General features: G+C 52.4%; 1 protein-coding gene across 1 annotated transcript; it reads right to left on the bottom strand.

Annotated features, from left to right (window-relative positions):
• Positions 1 to 493: 493 nt before the first annotated feature.
• On the bottom strand, positions 494 to 20,748 carry KMT5A (lysine methyltransferase 5A). Its single transcript, XM_030821610.1, has 8 exons — positions 20,705 to 20,748; positions 20,333 to 20,454; positions 19,091 to 19,247; positions 14,588 to 14,807; positions 13,420 to 13,507; positions 7,029 to 7,088; positions 5,582 to 5,772; positions 494 to 2,363 (listed from the first exon to the last, which is right to left on the bottom strand). Exons 2-8 carry the CDS (start codon positions 20,444 to 20,446, stop codon positions 2,153 to 2,155), a joined length of 1,041 nt encoding a protein of 346 aa, XP_030677470.1. The 5' UTR covers positions 20,447 to 20,454; positions 20,705 to 20,748; the 3' UTR covers positions 494 to 2,152.
• Between the last annotated feature and the right edge of the window lie 1,167 nt (positions 20,749 to 21,915).

Raw genomic sequence — 21,915 nt, 5'->3', positions numbered from 1 at the left:
GCTACTTGGGAGGCTGAGGCAGAATTGCTTGAACCTTGGAGGTGGAGGTTGCAGTGAGCCCAGATCGTGCCACTGCACTCCCGCCTGGGCGACAGAGCGAAATTCCATCTCAAAAAAAAAAAAAAAAAAAAAAAAGGCCGGGTGTGGTGGTGCATGCCTGTAATCCCAGCTATTCAGGTAGCCGAGGCACGAGAATTGCTTGAACCCAGGAGGTGGAGGTTGGAGGTTGCAGTGAGCTGAGATTGCCCCACTGAACTCCAGCCTAGGTAACAGAGTGAGACTGTCTCAAAAAAAAAGCATTAACTTTTAATTTTCACACACCCTATCGTCCCCAGTATACAGATGAGGAAACCAAAGAGCTCAGAGTTCTGGGAAACATGCTCAAAATCACATCAGGAAGCTTTTCTGGTTCCCCAGGAGGATGCTTACCAAAGCTTAGACATGCTGGTGTGACACAGTCAAATTGTAAAAACAGAAAGACACACAGGTGGCCTTGCCTGGCAATAAATATTTTAATTTGTTTCATTTTTATGATGACAAATAATTTTCAAGTTTATTTCCTTGTTTAAATACAAAGCTAAACCACAAACAGGTATAATCAAGACATTGTGTCTCACATTTACACTCTCATCGGATCCTCTTCCAATTTGCTGACCACTGACCAGGCTAGCGGGGGGGTGGGAGGGAAGACTTTCTTAGGTAGCACCGTCGTGAGGCCCGAGGTGGGGTTGGGGGGGAATCAAAGACGAGGACAGGCTCTCATACCTGTCTCCATTCACATTTACCTGGGACCAGGGTGGGCAGAAGACACCAGGTCATGGCTCCTGAGCCCCGGACCCCTGGACTGAAGGGACAGTGAGTGAGAATCAGTTCTGTGAAGGGCGGGAGGAAGCAGCCACCTACTCCTCCTGCCTTCAGAGTTAAGGTGAAAACCTTAGCCTTATCCTTGATTCCTGGGGGCCGCCGGGCCCTGCGTGCTCCCCTGCACACCTGGGTGCCTTTCTGAGGCTGGCAGCCGCAGCTGGGGTCAGGGGTCCTGGGCTCCTAGGCTCACACCTCAGCTCACAGTTGCGTCCTTGCAGGACACTGGGTGTCTGACAAACACAAGGCCTCGACAGCAGGTCTGGAACTTTCAACCCCAGCAGGATGAGGGGGAATGGGGGTGGATGTTAGGTAAGTAATTTCTGGTCCCACTACAAAACTTTATTTTTGATTAGAGTACCATTCTCAATCTCTTCTACAAAAAGCAAAAAAAAAAGCAAAAAAAAAACAAAAAACAAACAAAAAAAAGCAGCCACTTCACTCACTTCAAGACCTATATACATGTAAGTTGTTTTCTGTGGTTTTTTTAAATTTATTTTTAATTTTTTTTAATTTTTATTTTTTTTAAAATAAATTCAGTGTTCACATTTCTATAAAGAATTAACCCAGTTGCAGGAAACCCTGCCCCAGCAGGGCAGGTAAGCAACACTCTCCCTGCCCACATCTAGTTTGATTTCGCGCCCTGATGCTTCAAGGTGCCCAGAAAAGCGGCAGCTTGTGGAAGAGGAAATCTATGCCCGGCCCGTGCTCGGAGCCCAGGGCTCAGTAAGCTTTAGAGAAAGCAGAGGGGAAGACTAGCTTACTGCAAAACCTTTTTAAAAAATATTCATACACTTCAGTGAGCGCCTGTCGAGACATTAGGACAACAAGAGCTTGGAAATATCCCGTCCAGGCCATTGGGAGGCAGCATCTTCCTCACACCCCGTCCCTGGATGTCTGGGGTGCAGGGGGAAGGTCCCGGCTCTTCCACTGGAGAAAGGAGACTCACCTGGCTTCCTAGTTCATGTTTGACTCTTTCCTCTAAAACCTGTGCTGAGTCTTTGACTGCATGCACGGGAAGCACAAACGTTCGGCTTGTATGCAAAAAAAGTACAAAAACAACTAGAATATAAAAGTTTTGGTAATATAAGGCCATCTGTTCAAGTCCACCTTGGAAACCTGTAACAGATATTTAAATACTACAGTGAAAAGGCATCTTAATATACTTTTTAAAAACATCTGAAGTAATCTGCTAAGATTAAGTGTGTAAAAAAAAAATTCAATTCCCTTTGAGGGCACTTTGTCCTTTGAAGAAGGGAAGGTGGGGCGGGGAGGGCGCGGGGCCCACCGGTTAATGCTTCAGCCACGGGTGGGCTTCAATGGAAGCCTTGCTGCGGTCCCCATAGTCATACAGGAGCTCCTCCCCAGCCGCGATGTCTCGGGAGGCGATAAGGATGAGGTGAGGTACGCCGTCGATGTCGTGCAGTTTGGTTTGGCAGTTCCCACATTTGCTGTGATTGATCAGTCTTCCTAGGCGATTTGTCTCTCTAGTTGCATCCACGCTGGGGGGGGGAGGGAGGGCCAGAGAGGATTAAATGGATAAAGAGGCTTTTTAACCTGGAGAGAGTCACACTTGTGCTCAGCTCTGGTGGGATGTTGATTTAAAGCCATGTGTTTTGGAAAGACTCAATTCATAAAGCTATTTTCCTTTTCCTTTTTAGAGGGGGTCTCGCTCCGTCACCCAGGCTGGAGTGCAGTGGCACGACCATGGCTCACCGCAGGCTCCACCTCCCAGGCTCAAGTCATCCTCCTACCTCAGCCTCCCGAGTAGCTTTGACCACAGGTACATGCCACCATATCAGGCTAATTTTTAATTGTTTTTGTAGAGACAAGGTCTCCCTATATTGCCCAGGCTGGTCTCAAACTCCTGGGCTCAAGTGATCCTCTGGCCTTGGCCTCCTGAGTTTTTGAGATTACATGCATGAGCCACCAGGTCTGGCTCAATTCGCAAAGCAATTTTTTTTTTTTTTTTGACAGGGAGTCTTGTCGCTCTGTCGCCCAGGCTGGAGTGCAGTGACGCGATCTCAGCTCACTGCAACCTCTGCCTCCCAGGTTCAAGCAATTCTCCTGCCTCAGCCTCCCAAGTAGCTGGGACTATAGGCACGCACCACCACACCCAGCTGATTTTTGTATTTTTAGTAGAGATGGGGTTTTGTTTTGTTTTGTTTTGTTTTTTTGAGACAGAGTCTTGCTCTGTCGCCCAGGCTGGACTGCAATGGCGCGATCTCGGCTCACTGCAACCTCCACCTCCCAGGTTCAAGAGATTCTCCTGTCTCAGCCTCCCAAGTAGCTGGGACTACAGGTACATACCAATACGCCCAGCTAATTTTTGTATTTTTAGTAGAAACAGGGTTTCACCATGTTGGTCAGGCTGGTCTCGAACTCCTGACTTCAGGTAATCTGCCCGCCTTGGCCTCCCAAAGTGCTGGGATAACAGGCGTGAGGCACTGTGCGTGGCCAGCATTTTTTTTTTTTTTTTTTTTTTGAGACAGGGTCTCGCTCTGTTGCCCAGGCTAGAGTGCAGTGGGGTGATCACGGCTCTCTGTAGCCTCAACCTCCTAGGCTCAAGTGATTGTCCTACCTCAGCCTCCTGAGTTGCTAGGACTACAGGTGTTCACCACCATGCCTGGCTAATTTTCTTAAATTTTTAAAATTTTTGTAGAGGCAGGGTATATCCCTATGTTGCCCAGGTCTCAAACTCCTGGGTTCTATCAATCTTCCTGCCTCAGCCTCCAAAAGTACTGGGATTACAGGCATGAGCCACTGTGCCTGGCCCAGTTCACAAAGCCATTTTTTTTTTTTTTCCGAGATGGAGTCTTGCTCTGTCGCCTAAGCTGGAGTGCAGTGGCGTGATCTCAGCTCACTGCAACCTCTGCCTCCTGGGGTAAGGCAATTCTCCTGCCTCAGCCTCCTGAGTCACTGGGATTAGAAGGGTGCGACACCATGCCAGGCTAACTTTTTTGTATGTTTAGTAGAGATGGGGTTTTGCCAAGTTGGTCTCGAGCTCCTGACCTTCATGATCCATCCACCTCGGCCACCCAAAGTGCTGGGATCACAGGCATGAGCTACCATGCCTGGCCCACAAAGCTATTTTTGAGAGCCTGCACAGGCCCTGGGTGGGGGGAAGGGGTAGGACCCAAAGGGCTCTTTATGGAGGCACAGGAGGAAATGGTAGAGTTTCACAAAATAAATGGATAAAAAAAATCAACCACGACGGGCGTGGTGGCTCACGCCTGTAATCCCAGCACTCTGGGAGGCTGAGGTGGGTGGATTACCTGAGGTCAGGATTTCAAAACCAGCCCGGCCACCATAGTGAAACCCTGTCTGTGCTAAAAATACAAAATTAGCTGGGCGTGGCGGTGCATGCCTGTAATCCCAGTTACTTGGGAGGCTGAGGCAGGAGAATTGCTTAAACTTCAGAAGTGGAGGTTGCAGTGAGCCAAGATCGCGCCACTGCACTCCAGCCTGGACAACAAGAGTGAAACTCCATCTCAAAAAGAAAAAAAAAAAAATCAACTCCACTGGTCCTAGCCAGGAAAGAGCAATTAGTGATTTCCAGAGCTGCTCTGGCCAAATGCCCTGAAGGAGAGCCAGGTGAGCTGCTTAACAGGTTTTCATGTGACTAGCCCACTTCTCCCCTTGGATGAGATAACATCCAGGACAGCTCTAATTCCAAACACTAAAAATGGGAAGCTGGGGCCAGGCATGGTGGCTCATACCTGTAATCCCAGCACTTTGGGAGGCCAATGCGGGCAGGTCACAAGGTTAGGAGAACGAGACCATCCTGGCTAACACAGTGAAACTCCATCTCTACTAAAAATACAAAAAATTAGCTGGGCATGGTGGCATGTGCGTGTAGTCCCAGCTACTCAGGAGGCTGAGGCAGGAGAATCGCTTGAACCTGGGAGGTGGAGGTTGCAGTAAGCCAAGATTGCACCACTGCACTCCAGCCTGGGTGACAGAACGAGACTCCGTCTCAAAAAAAAGAGAAGCTGGGGCCAGGAGCAGTGGCTGACACCTGTAATCCCAGAACTTTGGGAGGCTGAGGCGGGCAGACCACCTGAGGTCAGACCAGCCTGGCCAACATAATGAAATCCCGTCTCTACTAAAAAAAAACATAAGAATTAGCTGGGTGTGGTGACGCACACTTGTAATCCCAGTTACGTGGGAGGCTGAGGCAGAATACCTTGACCCCGGGAGGTGGAGGCTGCAGTGAGCCAAGACTGTGCCACTGCACTCCAGCTTGGGCGACAGATCAAGACTCAAAAAAAAAAAGGAAGCAGGGGATAACTGCATCACAGCTTTGAAAAAAGGCAACAACAGGCTGGGCGCAGTGGCTCACGCCTGTAATCCTAGCACTTTGGAAGGCCAAGGCAGGTGGATCATCCGAGGTCAGGAGTTCAAGACCAGCTTGGCCAATGTGGCAAAATTCCATCTCTACAAAAATACAAAAAAACAAAATTAGCTGGGCTACTCCGGAGGCTGAGGCAGGAGAATTCTTTGAGCCCGAGAGGAGGCTAAGTGAGCTGAGATCACACCACTGCCCTCCAGCCTGGGCAACAGAGCAAGACTCCGTCTCAAAAAATTAAAAAAAAAAAAAAAGTCAACAACAACAAAATCAGAAGACTGGCCACCAAACAGAATCAGGAGTTCCTGGCCCTTTGGCCTCTCCTCACTGCCCAGAGGACAGAAAAGCCACTCTAAGCAACAGTGGACTCACCAGTAGGTTTTGCTCAGATACTGAAAATAGTACATGTAGCAGCCCGTGGAAGGGTCCTGTGCGTACAGAGCCTCCCGTTTCTTGGCGTCGGTGATCTCGATGAGGTCCCCGTGGTATTCCACCACAAAGTCACCCCGGGAGAACTGCTTGGTGGCAATCACACCCCTGCCTTTGCCATCGATGAGGTCAATCTGTCAGAAGGTGGTAAGAGAGGGTGTTGGTTCATAATAGCAATGGATGCCACTGTGCACAGCAGGTCTCCGGGGAGCTGGGGGCTTACCCCAGTCTTTAACAGCTGTACTGAGCTATGTCATAAAATTCACTCACTTTACTTGTACAGGTTGATGGGTTTTATGAAGTGTATACAGCTGTGCAACCGTCTCTACAGGCCAGCTCTAGAACATTCCCTCACTCCACAAATGTGGTTCCTTGGTGCTCATCTGCAAAGCAGTTACATCAGAGCTCGTGAGAGATCTGCTAGGTGGAGATTGCCCCATTTTGTAGATGAGGAAACTGAGGCTTAAAGAGGCACAACCACGTGTCTGAGGCCACACAGCTAGGCGGTGACACAGCTCAAATCCACACACCTGGTTTCTCTGTCTAGGGGCTGTGCGCTATGCCTTCCTAGGCGAACAGCAGGCCCAGTGTTCTGGGTCTCTACCTCATTCTACAATTTATCTCCTGTGTCTCCTCACTCTGTTCTACATGGAGTTGAATGGGGTTGCTGGAGGGGCCCAGGACTTAAGCTGGAATCCCTTTAGGTGGTGGGTGGAAGTGGAACTTTCTGAACCCTGAGCCCTAGTCTAGGCCCATCTGAGCCCCACTGTGGAGAGTACTTCCCCTCTCGCCCAAACTGAGTGTGCTTGAAATACAGTAAGAGAAAAGCACATTTCTTGGGCATTGTCATTATCTAGGAAAACAGAGTTTAAAAATGTATTAGTTTCTCCTTTTAAAAGTTTCCCTGGGCATCAGCTACATATTGTATAATCCGATTTATATGAAGTGTCCAGAAGAGCAACTCCACTGAGACAGAAAGCAGCTGAGTGGCTGCCAGGGGCTGGGCAGGGGAGAGGAGGGGATGGTGGGCAGTGGTAAGTAATGGGTAAGGGTTTCCATTTGGGAGGATGAAAAAATTCTGAAATTAGACAGGGATGATGGTTGCATTGCATTGTGAATGTACAAAAAGCCACTGAATCGTTTAACCACAATTTCTAAGAAAAGCTTCCCCTGGATAACATTTATATACAAAGCCCATTTATGTTTCCTTCATAAGACATTTCCTTAACAAGTTTTGGTATTTGGCTCTTTGACAACCTAATAGAGTCTGCCTGGTCACCATGGCCATTAGAGGGTTAAAGCCACATGGTGGCCACTCTCAGCCACGGGACCAGGGAAGGTGAGCTCTTCCAGCTTTAGCTACGATGCAGCAAGCACAGCAGCCCCTTACCTTCATTCCTTCTTCCTTCCCACTTTCAATCAATTCATCTATTCTTTTCCTTTCTTCAGACTGGGCAGAGAGAAAGAAAAACAGCATCAGTATCCTCTCCTAGGCCCATCGTGGATAGCTTGACGGTCTTGAGCCCTGATTGCCCAGGCCATGCCCACCGGGCTACAACTGCCCTCATTTGGCATCACTGGGGATGATGGGTCCCCAGTGATGGCAAAGCCCTCAAGTATCCCTCCTTTTCTCATCACCCATCTGTTGTGGAAGATCTGTCACCTGGGGTCCAACTGGATCAGGAGGGAAACAGTGGGGACCCAAGAACAGAATGGGGCTTGTAGGTATGTTCTGTTGCCCATGCAGCACGTTAAAAAATGTCCAACTTGCCCACACTTGAAAATCAGGCCTCTGACTTCATAGAAAATCAGGTACAGCGGGCCAGGTGCGGTGGCTGGCTCACGCCTGTAATCACAACACTTTGGGAGGCCAAAGCGGGCAGATCATAAGGTCAGGAGTTCGAGACCAGCCTGGCAAATATGGTAAAACCCTGTCTCTATTAAAGATACAAAAATTAGCCAGGTGTGGTGGCAGGAGCCTGTAGTCCCAGCTACTAGGGAGGCTAAGGCAGGAGAATCACTTGAACCTGGGAGGTGGAGGTTGCAGTGACCTAAGATTGTGCCACTGCACTCCAGCCTGGGCGACAGAGCAAGACTCCAACTCAAAAAGAAAAAAAATCAGGTACAGCAGGTCAGAGGCTGTGCCCTTTGGATGGGACACACGTGGTCCACATCCCTCTGGTCTGATGGCTCATACTTCTGTTTAGGATCTCTGAGATTCACCTGTATGGAGGCCACCACCATGGATAAGAAGAGGGCCTCCAATCCCCAAGGTCAATACAGCCCTGAACAGAGAACTGGGAGGGGGCACCCCCGGATCCACTTCTCCTCTAAGGCCACCCCTCCTGCACCTACCTCCATTCCTAACCCTGGGTTCTACTGCTCTGCCATTGCACAGATACTATGGAGCAAAAGGGAACCAAGTAAAGACAGATCAGAAGCTCCAAACCAGTGTGGCTCACCCCAAACCAGCATGTCTTGACGGCACAGACTTTCACCAAACCAGATGGCACGTGTCGGGAGCCTGACACCAACTGCTGAGCTCAGCCCATTCCCCCTACACAGAGGCCCAAACCAGCTTGCAGCTTTTCCAGACACTCAATCCACACCTGCAGTGTGCCAGGCGCTGCAGTCTGTGCTGGGAACAATGGTGAATGAGCAACCTCAAGAACATTCCCAAATCCTGCCACATCCTCTCCATCTCCATTCCCACGGCCCCCTCGCTAGTCACCAGGCTTTCACTCTGACCCCAGGGAACACTCAGTTCTCCACATGACAGCCAGAGGGGTCTTTTAAAATGTAAATGAGGCCAGGGGCGGTTGCTCTGTCCTGTAATCCCAACACTTCAGGAGGACCAGGAGGAAGGATCGCTTAAGGACAGGAGTTAGAGACCAGCCTAAGCAACAGATCCAGACTCTGTCCCTACAAAAAATAAATAAGCTAGGTATGATGGCATACACCTTTGGTCCCAGCTACTCTAGAGGCTGAGGAAGGAGGAGGATTGCTGGAGCCCAGGAGGTTGAGGCTGCAGTGAGCCATGACTGCGCCACCGCACTCCAGCCTGGGCGACAGAGTGAGACCATATGTTAAAAAAAACAGAAAACTGCCAGGCGCGGTGGCTCACGCTTGTAATCCCAGCACTTTGGGAGGCCGAGGCGGGCGGATCACGAGGTCAGGAGATCGAGACCATGGTGAAACCCCGTCTCTACCAAAAATACAAAAAAATTAGCCGGGCGTGGTGGCGGGCGCCTGTAGTCCCAGCTACTCAGAGAGGCTGAGGCAGGAGAATGGCGTGAACCCGGGAGGCAGAGCTTGCAGTGAGCCGAGATTGCGCCACTGCACTCCAGCCTGGGTGACAGAGCGAGACTCCGTCTCAAAAAAAAAAAAAAACAAAAACCAGAAAACATAACCAGGCATGGTGGCTCACGTCTGTTATCCCAGCACTTTGGGAGGCTGAGGTGGGTGGATCACTTGAGGTTAGGAGTTTGAGACCAGCCTGGCCAACATGGCAAAACCCTGTCTCTACTAAAAACACAAAAATTAGCTGGGCGTGGTGGCTCACATCTGTAATCCTAGCACTTTGGGAGGCCGAGGCGGGCGGATCACAAGGTCAGGAGTTTGAGGCCAACCTGACCAACATGGTGAAACCCCGTCTCTACTAAAAATACAAAAACTAGCTGGGCGTGGTGGCAGGCGCCTATAATCCCAGCTACTTGGGAGGCTGAAGCAGGAGAATTGCTTGAACCTGGGAGGTGGAGGTTGCAGTGAGCCGAGATCGCACCACTGCACCCCAGCACAGGCTACAGAGTGAGACTGTCTCAAAAAAAAAAAAAAAAAAAAAATTTGCAAAATAAAAAGATTTTAAAAACTTTTTGGCTGGGCGCGGTGGCTCACGCCTGTAATCCCAGCACTTTGGGAGGCCGAGGTGGGCGGATCACAAGGTCAGGAGATCAAGACCATCCTGGCTAACATAGTGAAACCCCGTCTCTACTAAAAACACCAAAAATTAGCCAGGCGTGGTGGCGGGCACCTGTAGTCCCAGCTACTTGGGAGGCCTTTTTAATTATTTTTTAAGATGGGGTCTCACGGCCGGGCTCAGTGGCTCACGCCTGTAATCCCAGCACTTTGGGAGGCCAAGGCAAGTGGATTATGAGGTCTGGTGTTTGAGACCAGCCTGGCCAACACAGTGAAACCCCGTCTCTACTGAAAATACAAAATTAGCTGGGCGTGGTGGTAGGCGCCTGTAATCCCAGGTACTCAGGAGACTGAGGCAGGAGAATCACTTGAACTCGGGAGGTGGAGGCTGCAGTGAGCCAAGATCGCGCCATTGCACTCCAGGCCAGGTGACAGTGTGAGACTCTGTCTCAAAAAAAACGAAACAAAAAAACCACAAAAGATGGGGTCTCACAATGTTGCCCAGGTTGGTACTGAACTTCTGCTCTCAAGTAATCCTCCCACCTCAGCCTCCAAAGTAGCCGGTGTCTTTTTTGTTGTTAATTACTCCCCATTCGAAAACAAGCCCTAGGGGCTGGTCTAGTTTACTGTGGACTCTCCTGGTCTAGAACAGTGCACACAGCAGGCCCTCAAAGCAACACCACCACCATCACACACACAACCACCTTGCTGTGTGACCCATTCATTGCAAGTGTGCATAGAGTGCTGAGAAGTACAGGGGCCCATGTAAACGGGAGTGATCATGGAAAGACTGGGGTAGCGGAATGGGGGTTTTTCTGCTGGGACCGAACACAGCAGGTAGGAGATGCGCAGAGGGAAGCTGGGACCAGACCAGATGCCCCAGCACAAAGCCAGGGAGGCTGAGTCTCCCAAAGGCCTGGAATTTGGGGCCTGCAAACAACCAGCCCTGAGTTTCCTGAAGGGAATTCTGGCAGGAACCCACAGATGGGCCTAGAGGGAGATGGAGTGGGAGGGATACAAGGTTGGAACTAGGGCAAGCGAGGAGCGCCTGTGACCAGGAAGGAGGGGACCTTCCCGAATGGAATCAGCAGGCTGCTTGCACATCTGGCCCTGGGGCCAAGCTGGGCATGAGGAAGCCCAGCCATTGCCAAGAGGCATGGTCCCTGCCCCACTGCTGGCTGCCACCCCACCCACCGCCAGGCTGGTGGGCCAAGGGGCCGCTGCAGTGAAGCACTTGGTGGGTAGGGCATCTCTCCAAGGCCCACCTTGTGTCCAAACCCAGCAGCTCTGATCCCACCCTGTTGCCCAGAACTCACGCCCTGGCGCCAGGCCCGCCCTGGCTGCTGTCTTCAGCCTCAGTGGAGGTATACAAGAGGCTCTGAATTGCAGTTTCACCCCAGACCATCTGGCCAACAACAGGCCCTATTATGCCCCACCCACCTCGATCCACAGCCTGGGCCCAACATGGCAGTCAGGTCAGGACTGACCCCACCCTTCAGATGAACCCCAGCTGTCCCGTTCTTGGGCTTTATCTGTGCAGTCAGAAAATACTCCACCCTGACCAGCTCCAGCCACGTCATCCCGGCCAGCTATGGCCTCCCTGCCCTGGCCAGCAACAGCTTGCATGGCTGCACTCAGCAGAGCCAACACAAACAGTGGTGGGCACAGCACGGCTCCTGGTCCAGGAACAGGGCGAGCTTTCTTGTGTTTGCAGACTGTGGTTTAGGGAAGCAAGTGCGTTCTTCCCTTCTGCTCATCTGCCGCAAGATTTAGCAGACCTGCATCCTGTCCCATCGCAGCCTTCACTTTGCCCAGCACAAACTCTTGCTTCTTATTAACAAGGCCAACTTGGCTCCCCCCACCCTAAAGTCCACAGCAGCCCTTGGTGGGCACTCAGCAGAGGCCCTGTGTGTGGGCACACCACAGCTCCAACCCTGGCTGGGAGGTGTCTGGGATTCTGTGGCCTGGCATCACCTCACCGTCTGCAGTGCTGTCTTTTTTTTTTTTTTTTTTTTAAGATGGAGTCTTGCTCAGCCACCCAGGATGGAGTACAGTGGTGCGATCTCAGCTCACTGCAACCACCGCCTCCTGGGTTCAAGTGATTCTCCCGTCTCAGCCTCCCGAGTAGCTGGGATTACAGGCACCTGCCATCATGCCTGGCTAATTTTTGTATTTTAGTAGAGACAAGGTTTCACCATGTTGGCCAGGCTGGTCTCGAACTCCTGACCTCAGGTGATCCGCCCACCTGGGCCTCCCAAAGTGCTAGGACTACAGGCGTGAGCCACCGCACCTGTCCCAGTGCTATCTTTAAGAGTGACCTAGCAGGCCAGGCACGGTGGCTCACGTCTGTAATCCCAGCACTTTGGGAGGCTGAGGTGGACGGATCACCCGAGGTCGGGAATTCGAGACCAGCCTGACCAACATGGACAAACCCAATCTCTACTAAAAAAAAAAATACAAAATTAGCTGGGTGTGGTGGTGAATGCCTGTAGTCCCAGCTACTCAGAAGGCTGAGACAGGAGAATCACTTGAACCCAAGAGATGGAGGTTGCGGTGAGTCGAGATCACACCATTGCACTCCAGCCTGGGCAACAAGAGCAAAACTCCGTCTCAAAAAAAAAAAAAAAAAAAAAAAAAGTGACCTAGCACAGCCTCCCACTGCCGACAAATGTTTTAAACAGCTCATTCTTGGCTGAAAGACATTGCCTTTTTCAGGCAATAAAACCAAAGCTGCTCTCTGTGGGGAAGAAAATGGACCTTTTTTAAAAATTTTTTTAAATGAAGCTTCATCAATTAAAAGAAAAAGAGAAAGAATACTAGACCACTGTGTATCTGCGCATTTAACATCAAGAACGCTGAAGGAGTCCGCATGAGGGCTGAAATGCTGAAACTGCCAAAGCCGGGGTCCCCATGTCTCTGTGTAGGATGCAATCCTGAGCGCCTCTCCCAACCCGGTGGTCACTGTCGGGGTGAGGGAGAGCAGAGGGGCAGCCCCAGGTGTCCCTGAGGGGGAAGAGCAGAGGGACCTGCCATGCCCTGGGTTTCCTTCACAGGAAGGCAGTAACCACACCTCACTGCAGCAAATATTGACTGCCTGATGCATAGCTCAGCCCTCTGCAAACATTGGCAGTGGAGGTCCGCACAGGCCAGCTGGCCTTCCAGCCAGTGCTGCTCACTGGTCTGCAGGCTCCTAGCATGGCAGCAGCGTGGGAAAGAGCAGACGGGAGTGACAACACTGAGGAAGCAGGGGTGGCGATAGTAACAGTTAGCTGGCACTTACTGAGTGCCAAGCATGGTTCTAAGGGTTCCTCTTGCATGACCACATTTACTGAATGCTCACCACAGCCCTAGCAGGTACTACATTGTTGTACCATTTTACAGACTGGAGAGCCAAGGCATGGACAGGGTAAGTGACTGGCCTGAGGCTACGCAAACAGCAAGTGGCTCCAAGCCACTGCTGTTTACCACCCTGGGCCACAACATGGAAACTTCCAGAAAACAGACAAGCCTCTGAAGGAACAGGCAGCCTTTCCCACAGTCCCAGGCTCCCAATGGCTCTGCCAACAGGTCCTGGAAAATCCACCTTCAGAGTCGCGCCTGGCTTTCCCTGCCACATGCTACAAGTCACAAGGTTCCTTCACACGAGTATCTTAACCAAGCCCTGCAGTGACCCCAGCAGAAAGGCAGGACAAGCTTTGTGAGGATCCCCGATAGATCCAGGAGAAAACCAAGTCCACAGGGGCCAAGAGACTTGCCCCAAGATGACGAAAACAAGGCTCAGGACACACACACATATGCACACGCCAAGCACTGCCCGGTGGGCCACCCTGCCCCTCCACGAACTGGAATTTAAAGCACGTGACTACCTGCAGCTCGGCTTTGCTCTTCCTGGAGCTCCTTCGGACGGGGTAGAAATCCGTAAGTTTGCGATTCTGTTGCGTTTTTCCTTGAGCTCTGGGTAAGAGGGGAAGAGGAGAAAATAAATATCACGACTGAAAACCTAGAGGCACGCAGCTCCTCAGAAGGCACACACCGAGGAGGCACACAACTCCTTGGAGATGATGTCACTTAAACACCTTTGTCCACTGCAGCCTGCGGGTCACTCAGTCATCTGCCCATGAGGGCCTCAGAGGAGTTTCAAAGACAGGCTGCTGGCTGGACACAGTGGCTCATGCCTGTAATGCCAACACGCTGGGAGGCTGAGGCAGGAGGATCACTTGAGCCCAGGAGTTCAAGACCAACCCAGGCAACACAGCAAAACCCTGTCTCTAAAAAAAGGAAAGAAATTAGCCGGGCATGGTGGCGCACACCTATGGTCCCAACTACTCGGGAGGCTGAAGTAGGAGGATCACTTGGTCCTGAGAGGTTGAGGCTGCACTGAGCTACTGCACTCCAGCCTGGATGACAGAATAAGACCCTGTCTCAAAAAACACAACAGTCGGGCATGGTGGCTCATGCCTGTAACGCCAGCACTTTGGGAGGCTGAGGCAGGCAGATCACGAGGTCAGGAGTTTGAAACCAGCCTGACCAACATGGTAAAACCTTGTCTCTAATAAAAATACAAAAATAAGCGGGACATGGTGGCACGCACCTGTAATCCCAGCTACTCAGGAGGCTGAGGCAGGAGAATCGCTTGAACCCAGGAGGTGGAGTTTGCAGTGAGCCGAGATCGCACTATTGCACTCCAGCCTGGGCAACAAGAGACTCTGTCTCAAAAAAAATAAAAAAAATAAAAAAATAAAACACCAACCACCAAAAAAACAAACAAAAAAATAAATTTAAAAAACAAAGGCTGCTTATGCTGGGGTGGGTGAGGAGGGGAGGAAGTAGAGGCTGTTGAACTCTGGACCCATGCCAGATCCAGAATCTGACAAACAGTGGCATCCCTGCTGATGACTCGGATCATCTGAGTCTTTGACGTGAGAGAGGCTGAGAGGTGGCCACTGAACCCCCATGGGCACCTGAGCAGGCTTCCCTGGGGTCAGAGGAACCAAACTGCTCCACGTTAGGAAGAGGACTGAAGGGGGCACTTACTTTTTTCGGGGGGCCTGTTTGCCCTTGATGGGCTTTTTCAGGGCTTGCTTGGCGATGGCTGCATTGGTGGAATCACAAGATGAGGGTGGAGTTTTTGGAGGTTCTGCTGCTTCAGATTTTTGGTTTGGAAAAGGTGCCAGGGGACCTCTCCTGGCGTCTTTGATCTTCTGTTCCTCGGACTTCATGGCGCTCCGTACTGCGTTCCCAGCATTTCTTTTCTCTGCAGGTGGAGGTGGGGGAAAGACAGGGGTTTATTTTGTACTCTGTCTCTCAATTTCCAGACCACCAGCTGCATTCTAAGACAAGCTTTGAGAAGACAGGATCCTGGGTTTGTCAGGCAGGAGTGCCCTTGGCCTGTTAAGCCCTGTGTCTGCTATGGGCTATGACAGGAGGAGTGCCTAGCTCCAGCTCGATTTTTTGACCAAGACACTGGGCAGAGGTTTTAGGCTTTTGCGTCTTGACATGGGAGATAGAGAGCCTGTGAGGCAGAGGCACCAGAGATGGAGACGCTGGCAAGGGCGCTTGATCAATAGCTTTCAGGAATCAGGTTGCAGACTCAGATCAAAAGCTCCATTCCTGAAGGCTGGGACAGCATTAGGGGACAGAAGTAAGGTGACAAAGCAGAAACTCTTCCCCAAGAGCTGCCTGGCACCCTTCATTTCAGACTCTGAAGAAAAAGAAGGTCCCCTTCTAGTGGGGTTGAAGCCCCAGGTTCACAGCAGTTCTCAGCATGGTGCCCCAGCAGACTGACCTGGGTATCGGGAGACACATTGCAATGATCTGTCACTTAAAACACTTGTGGAGTGCCAGTGTTGGAAAACTGCTTACCTTTTTAAAAAATGTTTTACTTTTAAATAACTAAGTAAATAGGCTGGACACGGTGACTCATGCCTGTAATCCCAGCACTTTGGGAGGCCGAGGCGGGCGGATCACCTTAGGTCGGGAGTTCGAGACCAGCCTGGCCAATATGCTAAAACCCCATCTCTACTAAAAATACAAAAATTAGCCAGGTGTACTGGCGGGCACTTGTAATCCCAGCTACTCAGGAGGTTGAGGCAGGAGAACTGCTTGAACCTGGGAGGCGGAGGTTGCAGTGAGCTAAGATCATGCCATTGCACTCCAGCCTGGGCGACAGTGAGACTCTGTCAAAAAAAAAAAAAAAAGAAAGAAAAAAAATTAAGTAAATAGTATGCTGCTCACAGATGTAAAATGGTGCAGCCACTTTAGAAACAGTTTGGCATTTTCCCAAAAAGTTAAACACAGAGTTACCATATGACCCAGCAATTTCACTCCTAGGCATCTATTCCAGAGAATTAAAAACATATGTCCCCAAAAAAATCTATGCAGGAATGTAACAGCTTATTTGTAATAGCCAAAAAGTGGAAACAACCCAAATGTCCATCAACAGATGAATAAACAAAATGTGGCCTATCCACACAAGGGAATATTATCCAGCCATAAAAAGGAATGAAGGGCTGGGCAGGGTGGCTCCCCTGAGGTCAGGAGTTCGAGACCAGCCTGGCCAAGATGGTAAAACCCCGTCTCTACTAAAAATATATAAAAACATTGGCCAGGCATGGTGGTGTGCGCCTATAATCCCAGCTATTTGGGAGGCTGAGGCAGGAGAATCGCTTGAACCTGGGAGGCGGAGGTCGCAGTGAGCCAAGATTGCACCATTGCACTCCAGCCTGGGTGAGAGAGAGAGAGACTCCTTCTCAAAGATAAAAAAAAGGAATGAAGCACTGATACTTATTACACCATGGATGGACCTTGAAAATATGATGCTCAGTTAAAGAAGCCAGACACAAAAGGCTACGTATTTTGTGATTCCATCCATATGAAATGTCCAGAACAGGCAAATCCATAGAGACAGAAAGTGCTTTAATAGTTGCCTTGGACTAGAGGGATAGGGGAATCGAAGGTGACGCCTAATGGGTACCTTTCTGGGGTGATGGAAACATTCTGGAATTAGACTGTGGTAATGGTTGCACAACTCTGTGAATATACTAAAAACCACCAACTCAAATGCTTTAAAATGAACGTTATGATATATTAACTATATCTAGATAAACAAAACAGAAAAATAAATAAATACATTAGGCCAGGCACAGTGACTCCGCCTGTAATCCCAGCACTTTGGGAGGCCAAGGCGGGTGGGCTGCCTGAGGTCAGGAGTTCAAGACCAGCCTGGCCAACATGGTGAAACCCCATCTCTACTGAAAATACAAAAAATTAGCCGAGCGTGGTGGCGGGCACCTGTAATCTCAGCTACTTGGGAGGTTGAGGCAGGATAATTGCTTGAACCCGGGAGATGGAGGTTGCAGTGAGCCGAGATCGCACCACTGCACTCCAGACTGTAAGACAGAGCAAGACTCTGTCCAAAAAAAAAACAAACAAAAACCATTAAAACCATCCAGATCTTTCTTCCTCCTCTACACACCTTCCTGGGTGAAATCAGAGAGAATTAAAGCCAGGACATCAGGCCCAGGAGTATGTGGTGCCCGTGAACATCATCTGTCACTCAGTCTGTATCACAGCAGAATTATGGACAAGAGCCTGGACCTTGGGGTCTCCAAAGTCCAGCTGACCTAAATTCTTTTTATTTTTATATTAGAGATGGGGTTTCTCTCTGTTGCCCAGGCTGGAGTGCAGTGGCATGATCACAGCTCACTGCAGCTTTAAACTCCTGGGCTCTAGGGATCCTCCTGCCTTAGCCTCCCAAGCAGCTGGGACTACAGATGCATGCCACCCTGCCAGGCTAATTTTTTTAATTTTCATTTTTGTAGAGACGAGGCCTCACTATGTTGCCCAGGCTGGTCTCAAACTCCTGGGCTCAAACTCCTGGGCTCAAGCGATCCTCCTGCCTCGGCCTACCGAAGTGCTGGAATTACAAACCCGAGCCACCATGCCCAGACTCTGACCCAAAATTCTAATCATGGCCATTTAGTAAAACCATGAGTCAAATACACTAGCTTGTATACCAGGCCACCATTTGGTACAATGTATAGACTGCCCTATTTTAAAGGACTAGAGTCCGGGCAACTACCATTTATAGATAGTGCCTCTCCCCAACCCTATGGGCAGGAATTCTAAGTGCCACAGGTCCAGGGATGAGCTGGCAGTCCAGAGTTGAAGAGCTGGCACATGGAGTCCATCACAAAGCTCTCTGGCATCCACGATGCAACCACCCTTCAAAACAGTCCTGTGTGTGTGAGGTCAGACTCCTCTCTCCCCATTTACAGATGACAGAACGGAGGCTCAGAAGAGAGCAACAACCTATCTAAGCCTCCTTCTTTCAGGTGGCAAACTTAAGATTGGAACCCAAGTCATCTGAAGATCAAATAAAACAATATTGCCCTGTGTACCTGGGGGAAATCAAGCACAGGGTGGGCTCCTGTCCCCAGTTCAGGGCTTGCCCGGCCCTGGTTCTCAGATCCGGCCCCAGAGGTCATGCCAAATCGTCATTTATGACACTTTCTGTTAGCGAACACAAGGCTTCCTTGTATGGAGCTGCTGGCAGCCAGAGGCTCTGCTTCTTTCAGACAAGTTTTAATTAGAAGAGAGCATGGTGAATTGGGGAAAGCTGACACTCCCCACTGAAGCTTTGAAAGGGAGTATTTGGATTAGAGCAAGATGTCTAAGAGGTTTCAGTTTGTTTTACAAGACCAGACAGTTTTCATTAACCCTGTATTTCCGGGTTCAATATTTTAACTCCAAATCTCATTGCAGAGGATGCTGCTTCAGAGACTAATACCAAACGCTTGAGTGGCAAGAAACTTTAGAAATGGGGTCAAGGCAGCTAGGCGCGGTGGCTCATGCTGGTAATCCCATCATTTTGGGAGGCCAAGGCGGGTGGATCACCTGAGGTCAGGAGTTCGAGACCAGTCTGGCCAACGTGGTGAAATCCCGTCTCTACCAAAAATACAAAAATGAGCTGGGCATGGTGGCGGCCGCTTGTAATCTCAGCTACTCGGGAGACTGAGGCAGAATTGCTTGAGCCCAGGAGGCGGAGGTTGCAGTGAGCTGAGATCGTGCCATTGCACTCCAGCCTGGGCGACAAGAGCGGAAATCCGTCTCAAAAAAAGAAAAAGAAATGGGGTCTAGGCCAGCTCATAAAAGGGAAGGAAGTCAGTTCCCTGCATGAACACATTAGTGAGGTCTGCAATCGCCTGGTCTGTACAACCCGAATTCATGACTTCTGCACCTTCAGCACTTGTGAGCCCTCTCTAATTGTGGGTCAGGTATGCTATTTTTGCAACTAAGCAAGACAATCAAGCTTGAAGGACATGCTAACTCTTGTGAAAGCAGGGAGAACCTGTCAGACCAACAGGGCACACACCCTGGGACAAGCCACTCTTTCAGCAGCAAGACAGAACATGGCTCAAACCTCTCGAATCTGAGACTGAAAAAGCTGGATAAATATATATGTGCATTCTTGCAGAGGACAGAGGCTTCTGCAACCCAACCAGCTGGGATCAGAACGAGGCCATTTCAAAAGCTTACCTTCTCGTTTCCTGTAGATTCCGGCTAATGGTTTCCCCTGGCATTTGACTTCGTGATGTGTAACTGAGTTCTCTTCCTGAAGGGGGAAACGCATTCCAGAGCATTTGTTCGGGCTCATGTAGGAATAGATCTTTGACTGCCCGGTAAATACGTTCTCCTAAAAAGACAAAAGCATATTCTGAAAGAGGCTTGAAGAAAAAGATCCTAGAGCATTCACGAGGAGGAGGAATACAAAAGATGAAAATCAGACACACCGTTTTTCAAAAACTGGGCTACCAGGGGATGCCAGCCCCCGTTGTCTCAGGAGAGCACTAGCAGGTTTAGAATCCCAGGTCCAGTGAAACGTTTCCTGAATGCCCTGGTCTCTAAATCACTAAGGGGACAGCTGGCCAGCAGGAGAGTCGGCTGCAACCCAAGGTCTATATAGGAAGGAGACAGCCTACCCGCAACAGGGAGGTCAAAAGGACCTGGGCATGTGAAGAGCTAGGCTATCTTTAGGAGTTCACTCCCCTGGCAGAAGCCGCAGGGACTCAGCACAGAAACAGGCCCCGGGGAACCTGATTAACCACTTGGTGCTGAGGGCGGCTGGAGGGCCTGTCAGTACAGCCAGAGCCCCATGCGTGCTCGAGCCTGACCCCTCTCAAATCACTGCAGCCCCGCAGTCTCCCACGGCTGCGACGGGAGGACTTCTCTCACGGTGACTGGGGAAGCTGGGAAGAGCAGGAGCCACAGCCAGCGCATTCGGGGCGGCCACTTTGTCGCAAGCCGCACCTGGGCGTCAGTAAGAGAGTGGACGGGGCGGTGGGGCGGTTCAGGTCACTGCGGACGTCTCTGGGCGTGGGGCCCCTCCTCTGAGTATGTACAGACGGAGGAGGGCGTCCCCAGAAGCAACGCGGGGCCCTCGCCGCCTCGGGGACCATTCAACACCGAGGCGGCGAGACCCATGACCTCTCCGAGGGGCCCGCGCAGGCCCCGCACAGCCTGGGACGGCGGCCACCTCCGGGGAAGTAGGGTCTCGGGCTGCGGAGACGCCATGAAGGTGCAGTCAAACTTTTCCGAGGTCAAACACTGCCAGGCTCATGGCGGAGCCGTGTGGGCGCCACTCCCAGCCAGGCGGCAGCAAAGGAAGCGGCCCGGCCGGGCGCCCCGGGGCGGCGCGGGCGAGTACCCGGGGTCGCCCATGTGCTCGCGGCCCCGGCCCGGCGGGCGCGCCGCAGGGGTGCGGGGAGGGTGCCTGCTTACCCCGTCGGTGCGGGGCCTCCCCGGGCCCCTCCGCTCCACCATCTCCGGGCCCGGGGCCGTCGCTGCCACCGCCGCCGCCGCCGCCGCCGCCTCCACCGCGCGGGGCTTGGACATCTTCCTGCCTGGAGAGGGGGACCCGGGGGAAGCGGGGGAGGGGGCGCTCAGGGCGCGGCGGGGCGGGGAGCGGGGCCGCCCGGGCCGGGCGCCGCGACGGCGCCTCCCGCCGCAGCCATATTTCGAGGCCCCGGCTCTGGTGAGCCGCCCGCGCCTCCGGGAGGGCCAGGCCGGAGCCCGCGTCGCCCTCCCGCCGCCCGGCCCGGCCGGGCCCCGCGCGCCGCCCGCCCCCCGCGCGGCCGGGCCCGACACACCCACCTGCAGCCCGGCCAGGCCCATGGCGGCGCGCCCCGCGCCCTCGCCGCCGCCGCCGCCGCGGCCCGGCCACCACCGCTGCCGCTGCCGCTGCTGCTGCTGCTGCCGCCGCCACCAGCGCCGCCGCGGCGCCCCGGGGAAGGGCCGGCGGCGCCCCACGGCGCCCCCTTCCCCCATGGCCGGCGAGGCAGGGCCCGGCACCCGCGCACCGCGGCAGCCCCGGGCCGCCCGGGGCGAGGCACGCAGGGAGGGAGGCGCAAGCGGCGCGTCCTCCGCAGCCCGCCCGCCCGCTCGCAGCCGCCCACCGTCCGGCGCCCCGCCCGGGGAGGGGGCTGGTAGGGGCGGCGCCGCCAGGCCGCTCCGGAGGGCGGGCGGGCGGGCGCGGCGAATCCCGGCTCGGGCGCGCCCCCTCTCGCGCGGCCTCAGCCACTCGCGGAGGAAGGGGTGGGAAACACCGTCATGACAGCCCAGGCTCCCGCCCGCCCGCCAGCCAGCCCGCCCGGCTCCTTTTTCCGCTGGCTCTGCGGATATTTTGGGAACCCGGTCTGTGCCAGGCGAAATCAGCAGCGGTGAACGCGCCAGGCCAGGCCCTCGGGTGTGCCCGGCGCTGTGCCCACCGAGAGTTTCACAGGCATTGAATCCTCCCCCAACGCCCACGGGGACAGGTCCTGTCGGCATCCCAGCTTACAATGGTGACACTGTGACTCAAGGGATGTGCTGGGGTTTGTCCCGGGCCACAGAACTAGGAAGTGATGGGGCCAGGTGTCAAACCCAGAAGGGCTGTACTTGACCGGTAGAAAGCCCTGGGGAGACAGAGCCAGGGGTTATAATGATCGGTTTCCTGGGCGAGTCTCTTGCCGTTATCTCATTGAAACCTCACAGCAGCCCTGCAAAGGTAGATACCATTATTATCTCTTTTCAACAGATGGAGAAAGTGAGGAGCTTGGCCAAGTTCTCAGAACTAGATGGGTTTCCAGCCCCAGCCAACTGACCCCAGGGCCTGCCCTCCCAGCCACTACCCTTCCTGGTTACAGATGAGGAAATGGAGTTTGGGAGGAGCAAATGGTCTTGCAGAAGGGTTTAACAAGTCACCTTGTTCTCCTATCCCGCCGTGAGAAAATGCCCCCATAGGCAGACGAGGTTCCCGTCACTCTGGTGGCTGTTTCAGCATAGCTCACTGCCCTGCACCACTACGCTGTGGCCATTAGGGCTTG

Source organism: Nomascus leucogenys, chromosome 10 (assembly GCF_006542625.1).
Source record: "Nomascus leucogenys isolate Asia chromosome 10, Asia_NLE_v1, whole genome shotgun sequence".
Lineage (NCBI taxonomy): Eukaryota > Metazoa > Chordata > Mammalia > Primates > Hylobatidae > Nomascus > Nomascus leucogenys.
This window is presented reverse-complemented; position numbering and strand designations above follow the sequence as displayed.